Genomic DNA, 17,385 nt, shown 5'->3' with positions numbered 1-17,385 from the left:
AAGGCCCAGAATCGGCAGAGAGTTTACCTCCGCTTTACCAGTCATTTCCTGTATATATGAAGCCTATAAGCGATGGTCTCAAGGATGGAATAGGGAACTGGTTTGAAGAATGTGATGCCATTATGGAGGACATCCCTAAGAGGATCGAGATAAAAGAAGATGAGCCAGGGTAGAAGCTATTGAATTGGACTTCCACTCTAATCATGACTCCCCGGTTAATGTGGTAGATGAAAGGATGAAATTTAACTTTTACAAAGTTGGTGGTAGTCCAAATAAGGCTCAGGACCCACCCTTTACATTTTATTTACCTCATTGTTGCTTTTTATGTTTTCCAAAAGGCTCAAACCCGCACTAGGGTAGATCATACCCAATGTTTGTAATGTTTTAAATTTCAATAAAAGCCTCCCTTATTACAAAGACATATTTACTGATTCGACTACATTATTTTCTCGTTATAATCTAACTTATGTTGTTTATGCTTTCAGTAATAATAATTTAAAACATGCTAATATTATGTCATGTGAAAAGCTAAATGAACAAATCAAAAAAAATGATGATGAATGGGAGAACTTTGATAAAGAAAAAATAGCCCCAAAACAATTAACAGAAGAACTGAAAGATTTTAAGGATAGAGAAAAACTCAACATAAAGGAAACCGAGGTTGTTAACCTAGATGATGAGGACAAAGTCAAAGAAACCAGAATCAGTGTTCATCTTACAAAAGCAAAGAAAATAGAACTCATTGGGTTTCTTAAAGAATACATTGATGTATTTTATTGGTCCTATGATGACATGCCCGGATTGAGTATAGAAATTGTACTGCACAAGTTTCTAATTGATCCGGGGTTTAATCCTAGAAGTAAAAGTTATGGAAATTTAAGCTAGATCTGAGTTTGAAAATCAAACAAGAAGTTACTAAGTAGATCCAAGCCAATGTGGTTGAGGTCATGAAATATCCAACATGGCTAGCCAATATTGTTCCAGTATAGAAGAAGGATAGAAAGGTCAAGATTTGTATCGATTATAGGGACTTGAACAAAGCCAATCCTAAAGATAACTTTCCATTACCTAACATCTATATTATCATCGACAACTGTGCGAAGCATGAAATACAGTCATTCATGGATTGCTTTCTTGGATACCTTTAAATACTGATGGACGAGAAAGATGCAAAGAAAATAGCCTTCATCACACCCTGAGGTATTTATCACTACAGGGTGATGCTCTTTGGTCTCAAGAACGTTGGTGCTACATATATGAGAGTCATGACAATCATATTTCATAAAATGATCCATAAAGAGATTGAAGTGTATATAGACAATGTGATCATCAAATCTCGCAAGAGTTTAGACCACTTGGCTTATTTGGGAAAATTCTTTGATCGATTGAGAAAGTACAATTTGAAGCTGAACCTCGCTAAATATACTTTTGGGGTGCCGATAGGAAAGCTATTGGGTTTCATTATTAGTAGAAGGGGCATTGAGCTCGACCCCTCAAAAATTAAGGCGATCCAAGAACTACCTCCTCCAAAGACTTAGAAGGAAGTCATGAGTTTCTTAGGGATATTGAATTATATCAGCTGGTTCATAGCCCAGTCAATGTTTATTTGTGAGCTAATCCTCAAGATGTTAAAGAAAGATGCAGCAAGTAAATGGACTGAGGAATGCCAATGAGCTTTTGACAAGATCAAGGATTATCTGTCCAGTCCATCAGTACTAGTTCCTCCAAGAGAAGGAAGCCTTCTATTATTGTATCTATTGGTCTATGACAATGTATTTAGATGTGTCTTAGGGAAACATGTTAAAACTAGAAAGAAATAAAGAGCAATTTATTACTTGAGTAAGAAGTTCACTCCATATGAGGCTCGTTACACGCTATTGGAAAAAACGTGTTGCGCATTGACCAGGGGAATTACTTGACATCCTATATAATGTATCTTATCTCCAGAATAGATCCTCTGAAGTACATATTCCAAAAGGCCATGCCTACATGGAAATTGGCCATATCGAAGATGTTATTAAGTAAGTTCAACATTGTATACGTGACCCAAAAAGTGATCAAAGAGCAGGACCTAGCGGATTATCTAGCAGAAAATTTAGTTGATGAAGAGTATGAGCCACTCCAAATTTATTTCCCAGATAAAGAGGTATTGTTCGTAGGGGAAGAGATTGCCGAAATATACCTAGGCTTAAGATTATTCTTCGATGGAGTGGTTAATTTCAAGGGTTCAGGAATTGGGGTGGTCTTAATATCAGAAATTGGGCAACATTATCCGGTTACCGTCAAGCTGAGCTTTCCTTGAACCAATAATATGGCTGAATACGAGGCTTGTATTCTCGGTCTCAGACTGTCTATTGATATTAATATTCAGGATTTACTAGTCATTGGAGATTTTGATCTGTTAGTTCACCAGGTTTGGGGTGAAAGGGCCATAAATAACCCTAAAATCACATCATACATGGAATTGGTACATGAGTTACGCAGAAGATTCAAGGAAGTAGAATTCAAGAATTTTCCAAGAATACAACATAACCTGCACATTGCGCACAAGTTGAGGCAGAACTAGACGGAAAGCCGTGGTACTTCTATATCAAGAGGTATTTGGAAACCAGAGCATATCCAGAAAACTCTATCGGTAATCAGAAGAAAATGATCCATCATATGGCTAGTAATTTCTTTTTGAACGGGGAAATACTTTACAGGAGGACCCCAGACTTGGGTTTCTGCGATGTGTAGATTCCATTGAAGCTAGAAAATTACTTGAAAAATTTAACATCAGAACGTGTGGACCTTATATGAACTATTTTTGGATGACTATGGAGAGTGACTGTAGCAAGTTTGTGCAAAAATTTCAAAAATGTCAGATATATGGGGATCTGATTTGGGTGCCCCCACACGAACTTAATATTATGAGCTTGCCCTGGTCATTTTTAGCTTAGGGCAAGGATGTCATCAGCCCGATTAAGCCACCAGCTACTAATAGACACAGATTTCTTCTTATTTCTATTGATTACTTTACCAAGTGGGTGGAAGTTTCCTCATACAAGACGGTAACCAAGAAGGTAGTAGCATATTTTGTCAAGAACAACCTGATTTGCCAATTTGGTATACACGAGTCAATCATCATAGACAATAAAGAAAATTTGAATAGTCATCTGATGAAAGAGATATGTGAACAGTTCAAAATCACTCATCGAAATTCAACCGAATACATCCCTCAAATAAATAGAGTGGTAGAGGTTGACAACAAGAACATTAAGAAGATCTTAAGAAAGATGGTTGATAGCCACCAATCGTGGCATGACCTGCTACCTTATGCCTTGCTGGGGTATCACACGACAGTCAGAACTTTGACTGGGGCTACTCCTTATATGTTAGTCTATGGTAAAGAAGCAGTGATACCTGCTGAAGTTGAAATACCATCTTTAAAAATCATCCAAGAAGCAGGATTAAGTAATGAAGAATGGGTCAACGCCCGCAACGAACAACTTATGATGATCCATGAAAAGAGGTTGAGCGATGTATGTCATGACAAATTATATCAACAACGAATGATTTGTTCTTTCAACAAAAGGGTAACAGCTCGCATGTTTGAAGTTGGGCAATTGGTGCTCAAACGCATATTTCCTCACCAAGAGGAGTATAAGGGAAAGTTCGCTCCAAATTGGCCAGGGTTGTATGTAGTCTACAAAGTGCTGTCTGGAGGAACCTTGATTCTATTTGAAATGGATGGCCAAAGTTGGACCAAGCCATTTAATTCTGATGCAGGAAAGAGATACTACATCTGATGTGGGGTTTCTTTGTGCTTATTTCCTTGTAATTTATTTCTCGTACTTATGCTTTGTAGTATCTTTAAAACATCTTATCCTTTTATGTATGAACTACATTTGAACTGAATTCCCAAAAAGAAGATACGTAGGCGGCCTTTGTCGGCTTTGGTCAACCCCTTAGAATATTTTATTTATGTTCTCTCAAACTATGTGATGACCTAAATTCCTAAGGACGGGATATGTAGGTGGCCTTGTCAGCTTCGGTCAACCCCTTAGAATATTTTATTTATGTTCTCTCAAACTATGTGATGACCTAAATTCCCAAGGACGGGATACGTAGGTGGCCTTGTCGGCTTCGGCCACCCTTTTAATTATATTTTACTCTCTTATGTTGTGGGAACTATGTTTTGACCTGATTCCTATTCAACGAGATACGTAGGTCCCACAACGGCTCAGTCATATCACCCCAGGAAATGAAAATTGGGGCAGAATTTTTGAAAAGGAATCTCAAAAAATTCAAAAGAAAAAGATCATCCTCTCGTAACCCAGATTAAATTTTTGAGAGAAATATTAGTAACTAGGGCAGAAATTTTAAGGCAGACCTCAAAATTTCCACCATACCTACTAAAGAGTTCAAAGATGAAAACAAAAATTTAAGCATAGAAAGAGCAGAGTCAACTTCATAGACCCACAACTACAAAGGCTCAACACCTTTGGCAAAGAATGTTCATTAAAGCTCGTATGTGACATGATTTAATTGGAGGACACCCATCCCAATCTTATAAAAGATTTTGAAAATTGAACTATTTGTAGAAATACTTACTTTAAATTAATTTATGCTTCAATTTTTCCTTACACCTACCATCTCGAGGAGTCGAAATAAGAATCAAAAGAAGAAAAACACTTGAAGAAGATAAGAACCGAACGATGAGAATGACAGGAGCTAAAGATCGAAAAAGTCAACACAGATTAATTTTATCAAAAACTAACTATTTTTCTGTGGATGCAGGTTATTCTGAAGCCGATAATAAACCAAAAAAAGTGTCGATTCTTCACCATATTTCTTTGGTTTAAAGGAATACAAGGAAGCCAAACATCCCAAGGCCAATAAGAAAGAGCGAGATGGTTAGAAGCTGAAAACAACTAAGTTTCCCAAAACTAATAGATTTTTTATGGTTACAGGTATTATCAAACGCGGAAAAAAATCATGACTTACTCATGTCCCTAGCAAATCAAGGATGGATGTTTGAAATGGTACATGCAGAAGGTTCAACATTTTAGTGGAATGGTCAAGGTGATGTTTTCTAAAATTTTTGCACGGTTATTTGAATTCCTCATCATCATCCTACTGCATCATTCCTGTAATACCCCTAATCTGGTACCTATAATGCTAAACGGTGCTCATGACCCCAAAGGACCACAAACTAACCCATGACTGATATGTGTCCCTGTATACTGCGTAATATACTATATAATGCAGAAACATAAATTGAAAGGCCATAAGGCTCAAAACTGAGATATAATATCTAAAAATAAATATAACATCTAGGTGGGGTATGAAATATAAAAAACAACTAAAATAAACTGTCTGAAACATAATGTAGCCTAAAAAGCCTCTAAATCATGACTGAACTTTCTGAATAAGGAGTGTATGGGATATGTCCCCAACTAACTCCAACTAATAAATAAACTAATGAGGTAATAAAGTAATGATCATGTCCTCAAAAGATGAGGACTCACTGCTAAGTCTGATTGCTAAGACTGAAATCTACTGATGCTTTGGAGCTTGTGTCTTTGAACCTATGGTATAAGACACCATAGAGCAAATGCGTCAGTACTTTGAATGTACTGGTATGTATGTGAGGTAGGCCGAATGCATTCATATGCATAAACAGTACTGACTAACTAAAAAAATATGAACGTGAGAATGCATGCATGAATACATAGTAACTAATACTGAGGTCATGATACCATCAAATATTGATATCTGTATAACTGAAATAACTGATACTGCGTGACTGTATCAGACAGTCTAGGTTCGGGTGGAACTAGCTTATTTCATACAGTTTTAAGTTGACTATATCTGACAGTCTTGAATTCTGTAGAACTATCTAAGTTCTATTACTAAGACAGAATGACTGTAACTAAAAGTCCTAATTTTTATAGCTAAAACTGTGGGAAGTATTCATCTAAATAACATGCCCTAAATAACAAAAATAAAGCTAAGTTGGGGTCAATCTGTAACCCCAATTAGAAGGGTGTCAATACCGCACTACTGGTAAGGACAATCTGTGAGTAACCCTCATATAACAGGTAATCTAGTGAGAACGGTGGGAACCCTCATATAACAGGTTAAGCCACCTCATCTACCCTCATATAGAAGGCTATGATGTCTCAACCTATGCTGGCTACATAGTTCTGGAATGCAAAAATTGTTTCTAAGAATCACACCCTTATATAACAGGTTAGTTACCATCCTTGGGTTCACTCGGTGCTAATTTCTACTCCCATCTGAATAGACACTGAACATGATTAACTGAATTGACTGGACTGAGTTAACAGAGTTCTGTTGACTAACGGAATATTTCTGAGGTTTGATGACTGACTGATATTCATTGAAGTTACTGAGTTTTCCTAAGTCATAAGACTGACTGAATTCTACTAAACATGGCTTAACTAAGAGTATCTTGAGAACATGACATAGTCTCTAGGAATACAGCTAAATTATCGAGTACAAGTACCCCTAGGACTCAATGGAAAGAAATTGACAAAGCATGACTTTCTTGGATACATGAATAACATCACAATCTACAATTCATTTATTGAGGTATTTCATCAAACATGTGATATGCATAAACTTGTACATACATGAGGATTTCTTAATATCATACTAGTTGGGCACTTTTCCTTCACATAGGCATTTAATCAAACACATAGTAATCATAGTATATGTAGACAACATTATACAATAAATGTCATGATTCAACTCTAATTTCATCATCCAAGGTTTTAATCATAGGTTCAAATGAATCTACACCTATACTAATAAATTCCATATAAAATTAATCACCCAACATGGATTAGAATTAAATTGGTCATTATCAACATGAACAAAAGCAAACCCAACATGAAATTCATAAAGAAATCCATACACTTGAACTTTGAAAAGAGATTCTTGGGCTTCATGGATGAAAAGAGTCCATGAATGAACACTACGCATACCTGGTAGTGAGTTTCTTCAAGTTCTTGAACTTGAGGAATTTAAATCTCTTAGTTTCTTGAAGAAGATTTGGATTTTGTTGCTTAAAGATTGCTCTTAGGGAGAAAACTATAATTTTAATATTGTGGAAGAATAATGAAATTATGAGCCTTGGTCGGATATTACTAGGTATATAAACGGGTGGTAAAAGACCAAAAATACCCTTTAAAAACAATTTAAAAATAACTGAATGGGATGTGTGATGGCTCGTGCGATGGTCAATCATTTCGACCGTTGTATGTGGACCAAGAAAAGGATTCACTACCTAAGTAGCGATGGCTTAGGCGACGGTCTGTCGCAACTTCAATGGTCCGTCAACCTATCTGTTGTACCTTATACAGAAGGTTGCCTCACTGCCTCGCTGCGACGGTCAAGATGATGGTCCATCACTAGGTCGACGGTCCATCAACCTGGCCATCACACCTGGGCGATTCTGACAGCTTTGAGTAAATAGTCCAAACTTTTTACTCTGATACCAGATTTGGACGAAATTGGTATCGTGGGAAAGTTAATTTAATTTCCCACATGATGAAAAGTGAAAATCTTAAAAATTTTATGTGTACAAAAATGGATTCATATTTTAAAGTAAGTTCTAACATTCTTGAGACAAAATTCCAAGCTAGGAAAAAGTACAGGGTATTACAATATCTCTCCCTTGAGAACATTCATCCTTGAATGAGACTGAGAGAGAGAGGACAATATAAACTGACGTACATACTGAACATGAACAATTGGAACATGATCTTATGACTGACATGACTGATAACTGAATATACATACTAAACATGCATATCTGATGCATGTGTAACTGATTCATGAATGCATGACTGAGTGTTCTGATGATCTAAATTTCTCTCAATAAGAATGCATGTCTGATGCATAATTATATAATTGAATTGATACATGAATGCATGACTGAATATGCAATGGTATTTAATACCAAGTTTATAATTGAATTCTGAACATGAACTAAATACTAAGCTTGTAACTAAAATCTGAACATTAAATTGAAAAGCTTAAGAAGAACTATTACCTTAAGCTTTATCAAAGTTGGAGAAGAAGAGGTGAGGATACTTGGTACGCATGTTCGTTTCTGCTTCCCAAGTAGCTCCCTCAACGGACTGATTTTTCCAAAGAACTTTGACTAGAGGGACTTATTTGTTCCCCAGTCTATGAGTCTGGTAGTCAAGAATTTTGACTGGAATCTCTTCATAAGAGAAGCTGTTCTGAACATCTATGCTCTGAATAGGGACTACAACTGTTGGGTCACCTATGCACTTCTTGAGTAAAGAGACATGGAAGACTGGATGAACTAAGGCTAGATTTGAACGCAATTCGAGCTCATAAGTTACCTTGCCTAAATGACTAAGAATTTTAAAAGGACCAATATATCGGGGATTGAGCTTTTCCTTCTTACCGAATCTCTTCACTCCCTTCATGGGAGAGATATTTAGAAAGACATAATCACTAATCTCAAACTTGAGATCTTTTCTGTGCACATCTGCATAAGACTTCTGTCAAATCTGAGCAGCCCAGAGTCTTTCTCTGATCAACTGGACTATCTCTAAAGCATCGAACACTAAGTCAGGCCCTATAACTGAGGGCTCACTAACTTCAAACCAAACGATTAGAGATCTGCATCTCCTACCATAGAGAGCTTTGAATGGAGCCATCCGAAAACTGGAATGATAGCTATTGTTATATGCAAACTCAATCAAAGGTAAGTGGTCATCCCAACTACCCTTGAAATTAATTGCACACACCCTTAGTATATCTTCTAGGTTCTGAATGGTTATTTCTGCTTGACCATCTGTCCGAGGATAAAAGGGTGTACTGAGATAAACTTGGGTACCAAGACCCTTTTGGAATGCTTTCTAGAAATAAGAGGTTAACTGGGTACCTCTATTTGAGATAATGGATAACGAAACACCGTGCAATCTGACCAACTCTTTGATGTAGAGTTTGGAGTAATCCTTGGCTGATTAAGAGGTATGGACTAGAAGAAAATAAGCTGATTTGGTCATTCTGTCTACAATGACCCAAACTGAATCATACTGGTGACGAGTACAAGGCAAACCCATCATAAAGTCCATGTTCACTTCTTCCTAATTCCAAGTAACAATATTGAACTCCTGCATGGACCTACTAGGCTTCTGATGCTCTATCTTAACCTATTGATAGATAGAGAACTTAGCCACAAGCTCTGCAATAACTCTCTTTATCCCACTCCACCAATAGATTTCCTGCAAGTCATGGTACATCTTTGTGGCCCCAGGATGAATAGAGTAGCGCGCATGATGTGCTTCTGCAAGAATTCACTTCCTGAAGTCATCTACACCTGGAACACAGAGACGACCCTGACAATGCAAAACACCACCTCCCCCTTGGAAGAAAACCTCTACTTTCTGATCCTTAACTGTCTCTTTTAACTTGACAAGGCTGGGATATCTATCTTGCTTTTCTTTCACCTTGGAAACTAGAGATGATTCTGAACTACTCTGAACCAATACATTACCCTCTTCTAAATCGACTAAGCGAACGCCTAGTCTGGCGAGCTAATGGAATTCCTGAGTAACTTCTTGTTACTGTCCTCAACATGAGCAACACTACCTATGGAAAGTCTACTGAGAGTGTCGGCCACTACGTTGGCCTTGCCCAGATATAAAGGACACATGTCATAATATTTCAAGAGCTCTAACCACTTTCACTGACAAAGATTGAGATCTTTCTGAGAAAAGACATACTGAAGGCTCTTATGATCTGTGAAGACATCTACATGAACACCATATAGAAAATTCCTCCAAATTTTCAAGGCAAATACTACGGATTCTAACTCAAGATCATGAGTAGGATAATTCTTCTCATGGGGTTTAAGCTATCTGGAGGCGTAGGCTATGACCTTACCATATTGTATGAGGACACAACCCAAACCTACTCTGGATGCATCACAATATACTATGAAACTATCTGAACCATCTGGAAGAGCTAATACTAGAGCTGAGGTGAGTCGAGTCTTCAACTCCTAAAAACTATTTTCATAAGGATCTGACCACTGAAACTTGACTTTCTTTTGAGTCAATCTGTACATAGGGGTTGCAATAGAAGAAAATCCCTCAAGAAACTGCCTATAATAGCCAGCCAAACCCAAGAAACTCCTGATATCTGATGGAAAGACAGGTCTAGGCCAGTTTCTTACCACTTTGGTCTTTTGTGGATCTACTCTAATTCCATCACCTGAAATAATATGGCCAGGGAATGCTACTGACCATAGCCAAAATTCTCACCTACTGAATTTGGCGAACAACTGATGATCTTTGAGTGTTTGAAGTACGATTCTGAGATGGTCTGCATGAACACGCTCACTACGGGAATAGACTAGAATATCATCTATGAAGACTATGACGAACATGTCAAAGTACTGCTTGAACACACAATTCGTCAAATCCATGAAAATTGGTGGGGCATTGGTAAGACCAAAGGACATGACTAGGAATTCGAAGTGACCATACCGAGTATGAAAGGCTATTTTTGGAATGTCATATTCTCTAAATCTAAGCTGATGATAGCCTGATCTGAGGTCTATATTAGAGAAGTAGGTAGAACCCTGAAGTTGGTCAAACAAGTCATCGATTCTGGGAAGAGGATACTTGCTATTTATCGTGACTTTATTGAGCTGACGGTAATCAATACACATTTTGAGAGAACCATCTTTCTTGCGTATGAATAAAACTAGTGCTCCCCATGGGGACACGCTGGGCCTGATGAATCCCTTTTATAAGAGATCCTTCAACTGCTATTTCAATTTTCTGAGTTCTGTTGGTGCCATTCTATATGGCAGAATAGATATAGGCTGAGTATCTGGAAGAAGATCAATGCAGAAGTCTATTTCCCTTTTGAGAGCAATTCTTGGAAGTTCTTTGGGAAATACATCTGAATATTCATTCACTACTGGGACTGAATCAAGATTGGGAGTTTTGGAACTAGTGTCCTTAACTCAAACTAAATGATATACACATCCTTTAGATATCATTTTCCATGCCCGAAGGTAGGAAATAAACTGACCTCTGAAAGCTGATGTGCTACCCCTCTACTCTAGGACAGGTTCATTCGGAAATTGGAACTGGACTATTCTATTTCTACCGTCGATTGTGGCATAGCAAGAATGAAGCCAATCCATGCCAAGAATGACCTCAAAATCAATCATCTCTAATTCGACTAAATCTGCTGAAGTGACTTTCTAAGATACCATAACTGGACAGTTCCTGTATACCCATCGGGATATGATAGTTTTACCCACTAGGGTAATGACTGAAAAGGGCTCTGCTAGAATTTCAGGACTCATTCCAAAATTGCCTGCTATATAGGGAGTAATCAAAAGACAAAGAAGCTCCTGGATCTAGCAAAGCATAAACATGCACATGAAAGATCTGTAATGTACCAGTAACCACACCAAGAGAATTTTCTTGATCTTGTTGGGACTGGAGAGCATAAAGTCGATTCGGGGGTTGCCCACTAGTAGCGCTGGAGGTGGCACCCTACTGGTTTGGGCGACCAAACTGAGTTGAGGAATGATTTTGCTGAACCTAAGGACCTGGATTAGGACACTCTCTAACTCTGTGGCCTGACTTTCCACACCCAAAACAAATACCACTACCAGCACTACATATACCTGGATGGTGCTTGCCATATGTCTGGCAAAGAAGATAGGTGCAGGCACTGCTAATACTGCCCTGGGACATAGAGCCTAGCGCTCTATCTTTGTTACCATCCCTAAACTTAGTATCTTGAGCACTAGCTGAAGAAGGAGCTGGAACTGATGACTTAGGATGAAACTGAGAACGGTTTCCTCCTTCTGATTTAGGCTGAGCAAAGTTGAAACTACCTGTCCTTGCTCTCTTATTCTGCTTTTCCCTCATTTAATATTTTGATCTTCTATCTGCTGAGCATGAGTCATAAGCCTAGCTAAAGTCATATCACTATTCAACATCGCAGATCTACACTCATTGACCATACTATCATTCAACCCAGAAACAAACTTACTCATCTTGGCCCTGTTGTCTGCAACCACATGAGGATCATATCTGGCTAATTGAGTAAACTTAAGAGAATAATCTTTCACTGTCATATTGCCCTACCTGAGGTTAATAAATTCTAACACCTTCATCTCTCTCACTCCTAGGGAAATAATCTATCTAAGAATGCGGTGACAAACTCCTCCCACTCAATAGACCCTACATCATCTAGCCTTTTAGACTTCCACTACTTGTACCAAGTGTGAGCAACATCGTACAAATAATATCCAGCTAGATCTGCACTCTCACTAGGAGTAACCCCCATGATATTCATAACCTTTTGAACCTGGTCAAGGAATTTCTGAGGGTCCTCATCAGAACCAGACCCGAGAAAGGATAGAGGATTTATTTGGGTGAATTCCCAAATCCTGGATGCAACTATATTGGCCACTGGGTTGACCAGAAATACAGCGGTTCATTTATTCTGAGCAGTGGCTGACTGAGCAAGAGTAGTGAATGCAGCTCTAAACTCTGCATTAGAAATATGTTTGCCCAAAGGATCTTCGAGCTGAGGGGCTGATTAATTCCTATTTCTTCTTTTTGGAGGCATGTTCGGTAGAAGAAAGGGAGAAATGGATTAGACTAAGAGATTGACTTGAGATTATGCTAACTAGCATGACATGAATACTGAAAGAATGAAAACTGCTCCTAAAACATCTTAAAGCCTCCTGCACATAAATGTGGCGTGCAATACACCCATATACAATACTTTACTAGATGCGGCTTTCAGACATCCTAGGACACTATTGAACCTAGCTCTGAAACAAAGTTTGTAACCCCCCAAATCTGGAACCCGAAATGCTACATGGTGTTCATGAACCCAAAGGACCACAAGCCAATCTATTACTGATATTTATACTTGTATACTGTATGATACAAAAACATGAACTGAAAGGCCATAAGGTTCAACACTGAGATATAATATATGATAAAAATATAACATCTAGGTGGGGTATGAAATACCCATAACAACTGAAATAAACTGTCTGAAATATTCTGTACTCTGAAAAGCCGCTAAATCATAACTGAACTATCTGAATAAGGAGTAGATGGGACATATCCCCAACTAAATCCAACTAATAAATAAATTAATAAGGTAATAAAGTAATGATCATGTCCTCGAAAGATGAGGACTCACTGCTAAGTCTGACTGTTGAGACTAGAATTTACTGATACTCTGGAGCTCGTGTCACTGAACCAATAGTATAAGACACCATAGCATAAATACATTAGTACTTTGAATGTACTGGTATGCATATGCGGTAGGTTGAATGCATGGGGTTTATATGCATGAACAATACTGACTAACTGACTAAATATGAATGTAAGAATGCATTTATGAATACATAGTAACTAATACTGAGATCGTGATAACATGAAATACAGATATCTGTATAACTAAAATAACTGATACTAAGCAAATGTATCTGACAGTCTAGGTTTTGGTGGAACTAGCTGAGTTTCGTACTGTTCTAAGTTGACAGTATCTGACAGTCCTAAATTTTGTAGAACTATCTGAGTTCTATTACTGAGATAGAATAATTATATCTGACAGTCCTAATTTATATAGCTGAAACTGTGGGAAGTAGTCATCTAACTGACATGCCCTTAATAACAAAAATAAAGCAAATTTGGGGTCCAATCTGTAACCCCAATTAGAAGGGTGTCAATACCGCGCTACTGTTAAGGATAATCTGTGAGTAACCCTCATATAACAGGAAATCTAGTGAGAATGATGGAAACCCTCATATAACAGGTTAAACCACCTCATCTACCCTCATATAGCAGGCTATGATGTCTCAACCTATGCTGGCTACATAGTTCTGGAATGCAAAAATTATTTCTAAGAATCACACCCTCATATAACAGGTTAGTTCCCATCCTTGGATTTACTCGGTGCTAATTTCTACTCCCATCTGAATAGACACTGAACATGATTCACTAAACTAACTGGACTAAGTTAACTGAGTTCCGTTAACTGATGGAATATTACTGAGGTCTGATAACTGACTGAGATTTATTGAAGTTACTGAGTTTTCCTAAGTCATGAGACTGATTGAATTTTACTGAACATGGCTTGACTGAGAGTATCTTATGAACATGACTTAGGCTTTAGGCATATAGCTAAATTATTGGGTACAAGTACCCCCAAGACTCTATGGAAAGAAATTGACAAAGCATGACTTTCTTGAATACATGACCAACATCACAATCTATAATTCATTTATTGAGGCATTTCATCAAACATGTGATATGCATAAACTTGTACACACATGAGGATTTCATAATATCATACTAGTTGGGCACTTTTCCTTCACATAGGCATTTAATCAAACACATGGTAATCATAGTATATGTAGACAACATTATAAAACAAATAAATACCATGATTCAACTCCAATTTCATCATACAAGGGTTTAATCAAAGGTTCACATGAATCTAGACCTATACTAATAAATTCCACATAAAATTGATCACCCAACATGGATTAGAATTTAATCGGTCACTATTAACATGAACAAAAGCAAACCTAACATAAAATTCATAAAGAAATCCATACACTTGAACTTTGAAAAGAGATTTTTGGGCTTCATGGACAAAAGAAGTCCATGAATGAACACTATGCATACCTGGTAGTGAGTTTCTTGAAGTTCTTGAACTTGAAGAATTTGAATCTCTTAGTTTCTTATAGAAGATTTGGATTTTGTGGCTTAAGGATTACTCTTAGGGAGAAAACCCTAATTTTAATGTTGTGGAAGAATAATAAAATTATGAGCCTTGGTCAGATATTACTAGGTATATAAACAGGTGGTAAAGGACCAAAGAGCCCCTTTAAAAATGACTTAAAAATAACTGAATGGGATGTGCAACGGCTCGTGTGACAGTCCATCGTTGGCTCGATGATCTGTCATTTCGACCATCGTATGTGGACCAAGTAAAGGATTTACTTCTTTAGTAGCGATGGCTTACCGATGGTCCGTCGCAAGTTTGAAGTTCCGCCAACCTGTCCGTTGCACTTTATCCAGAAGGTTGCCTCACTGCCTTGGCTACGATGGTCAAGGTGATGGTCCGTCACTAGGTCAACAGTCCGTCAGCCTAGCCGTCGCACCTAGGTAATTCTGACAGCTCTGAGTAAATCGTCCATAACTTTTTACACCGATACCGAATTTGGACAAAATTGGTATCATGGGAAAGCTAATTCAATTTCCCACATGACAAAAAGTGAAAATCTTAAAAATTCCACGTGTACAGAAATGGATTCATATTTCAAACATGTTCTAACATTCTTGAGACAAAATTCCAAGCTAGAAAAAAGTATGGGGTATTACAATATCATGCCAAGAGGGTCGTGCCGAGAGAGCCATACCATGAGGGTTATGCCAAGAGAGCCATGCCGAGAGGGTCACGCCAAAAGGGCCATTCCCACATAACAAAAAGTGAAAATCTTACAAATTCCACGTGTACAAAAATGGATTCATATTTCAAAGCATGTTCTAACATTCTTGAGACAAAATTCCAAGTTAGAAAAAAGTATGGGGTATTACAATATCATGCCAAGAGGGTCGTGCCGAGAGAGCCATGCCATGAGGGTCATGCCGAGAGAGCCATGCCGAGAGGGTCACGCCAAAAGGGCCATGCCATAAGGGCCATGTCGAGAGGGCCATTCCAAAGAATCATGTCGTAAGGGTCGTTTCCTAAAAATCATATTATTTTCTTTGAGTAATTTCGAAGAGACAAAAATCCAAAGGCATCTCTATATTGCATTTGATGCCCATGATTGATTCAATGTCTTCAATATCCGTTAGTCACATAAAGGTGAAAGAGTCTATTATTGAGGGATATCTATAAGTCATCTCTATTCCAAAGTTGTATAATGTGTAGAATTAATCAAAAGCTAGCAACTTAAAGGTTATCTATAAGTTTCCTCATATCCAACATCAAATAATGCGCAAGATTATTCAAAGATTTATAATTCAAGGGAAATCTATAAGTCGTATCAGTGCGAAAGATACACAATACTTACCCAAGATCACATGCAAAAGATTATTATCGATAGCCGAAAGCGTTATCATTCCACAAATGACAAGCATCATAGGTGATCAAAAAGGTTGCCATATCTAAATAAAATTACGTGGTTTCGGGGACCGCTCTAAAAAAAGTGTCGTAGGTGCCCAAGAGGTCCACCCCCCTTTGAAGAAAATTTTCAACCATTAAAATAACTATTTATCCAACAACCAAGAAGGTTGTTTTGTTGATTATCACAAGAATTGTCTCCTTCCTAACAGGTACATGAAGAGGATGGCATCTTTTCTAATAGCAACTCACGCGGAGACATAGTAAAAACTATAAATCCCTTGGTGAATTATGTTTATCATTAACAGTTTTATTTGAGATATTGTCGAGAGCATCCGAAAAGGATGAAATCTCAAAACAAAATCACAGGTGCGGACTACTCCAAAAAAGAACGTAGCACAACGTGGAACTTTTTCTTAGCAGTGAACTGGGACATAGTTCGAAGAAAAATATCAAAATCTTTGGACGCGAACTAAAAGATGACTTCCATCACTATCAAACCATATTCTATCAGAAGGAATATGGGTATTTTGGTATTTTTGTTTCAGTTTCACTTTCGGAGTACTTCTAAACTCACACCGAGGGTAACCTTCTCTTTTCTTCAAATTAGAGTGACAACACACTTAGAGTTTGGAAATTATATCCAAGTAAAGTCTTACCTATGGATGTAAATATATCCATATTCATGGTTAAGAGGTTACAAGACTCTTTTGCATAATTGTTTGTCACTTATCTTAAGCTAAAGATCGTCTAAAATAAAGGACAATCTTTTCTACCGATCGAATCGAACTACAAGCAGTCTGATTCCCCGAGTCTCAGGAATATGTAGGCTGAGCTCTGTATAGAAAACTCAATTGCATTTCAACCTCCCCCCAATCTGCTTATTCTCCAGCTTTTCTATTACACTAAAATTCAAAATCAGGATAGCTCGTGCATTCATGGAAAATTGTGCTAAAAAATCAAGCTTCGTGAACTACAAGTGGCTTGAATTCTCATATAACCTAGGGTATGTAGGAAACCTGATACCAAGGTCTATCCATTACTCCATGGAACTCATTCGAAAACCAACTTCTTTCAGAAATAAATTTATGGTTGGACAAAAAATTAGGAACGTCAAACTCCTTTTGCCCAGGGTTACTTGAATCCACCCTACCAAAAGGGAGGGGGCAATTTTTGACACTTAATTTTACCCTCCCCGACTATGTTAAT

General features: G+C 37.7%; 1 protein-coding gene across 1 annotated transcript; it reads left to right on the top strand.

The window, feature by feature from the left end:
• Nucleotides 1-3,275: 3,275 nt before the first annotated feature.
• LOC107854472 lies at nt 3,276-3,788 on the top strand. The gene has a single exon (XM_016699510.2). It carries the CDS (start codon nt 3,276-3,278, stop codon nt 3,786-3,788), a length of 513 nt encoding a protein of 170 aa, XP_016554996.2.
• Nucleotides 3,789-17,385: the final 13,597 nt, after the last annotated feature.

Source organism: Capsicum annuum, chromosome 1, assembly GCF_002878395.1.
Source record: "Capsicum annuum cultivar UCD-10X-F1 chromosome 1, UCD10Xv1.1, whole genome shotgun sequence".
Lineage (NCBI taxonomy): Eukaryota > Viridiplantae > Streptophyta > Magnoliopsida > Solanales > Solanaceae > Capsicum > Capsicum annuum.
Note: the sequence above shows the minus strand (reverse complement) of the source record. Positions and strands in the feature narration are given on the sequence as shown.

What these genes read in the sequence shown, in the direction of transcription:
- LOC107854472 (XM_016699510.2), top strand. Translation starts at nt 3,276, where the DNA reads ATGGTTGATAGCCACCAATCGTGGCATGACCTGCTACCTTATGCCTTG.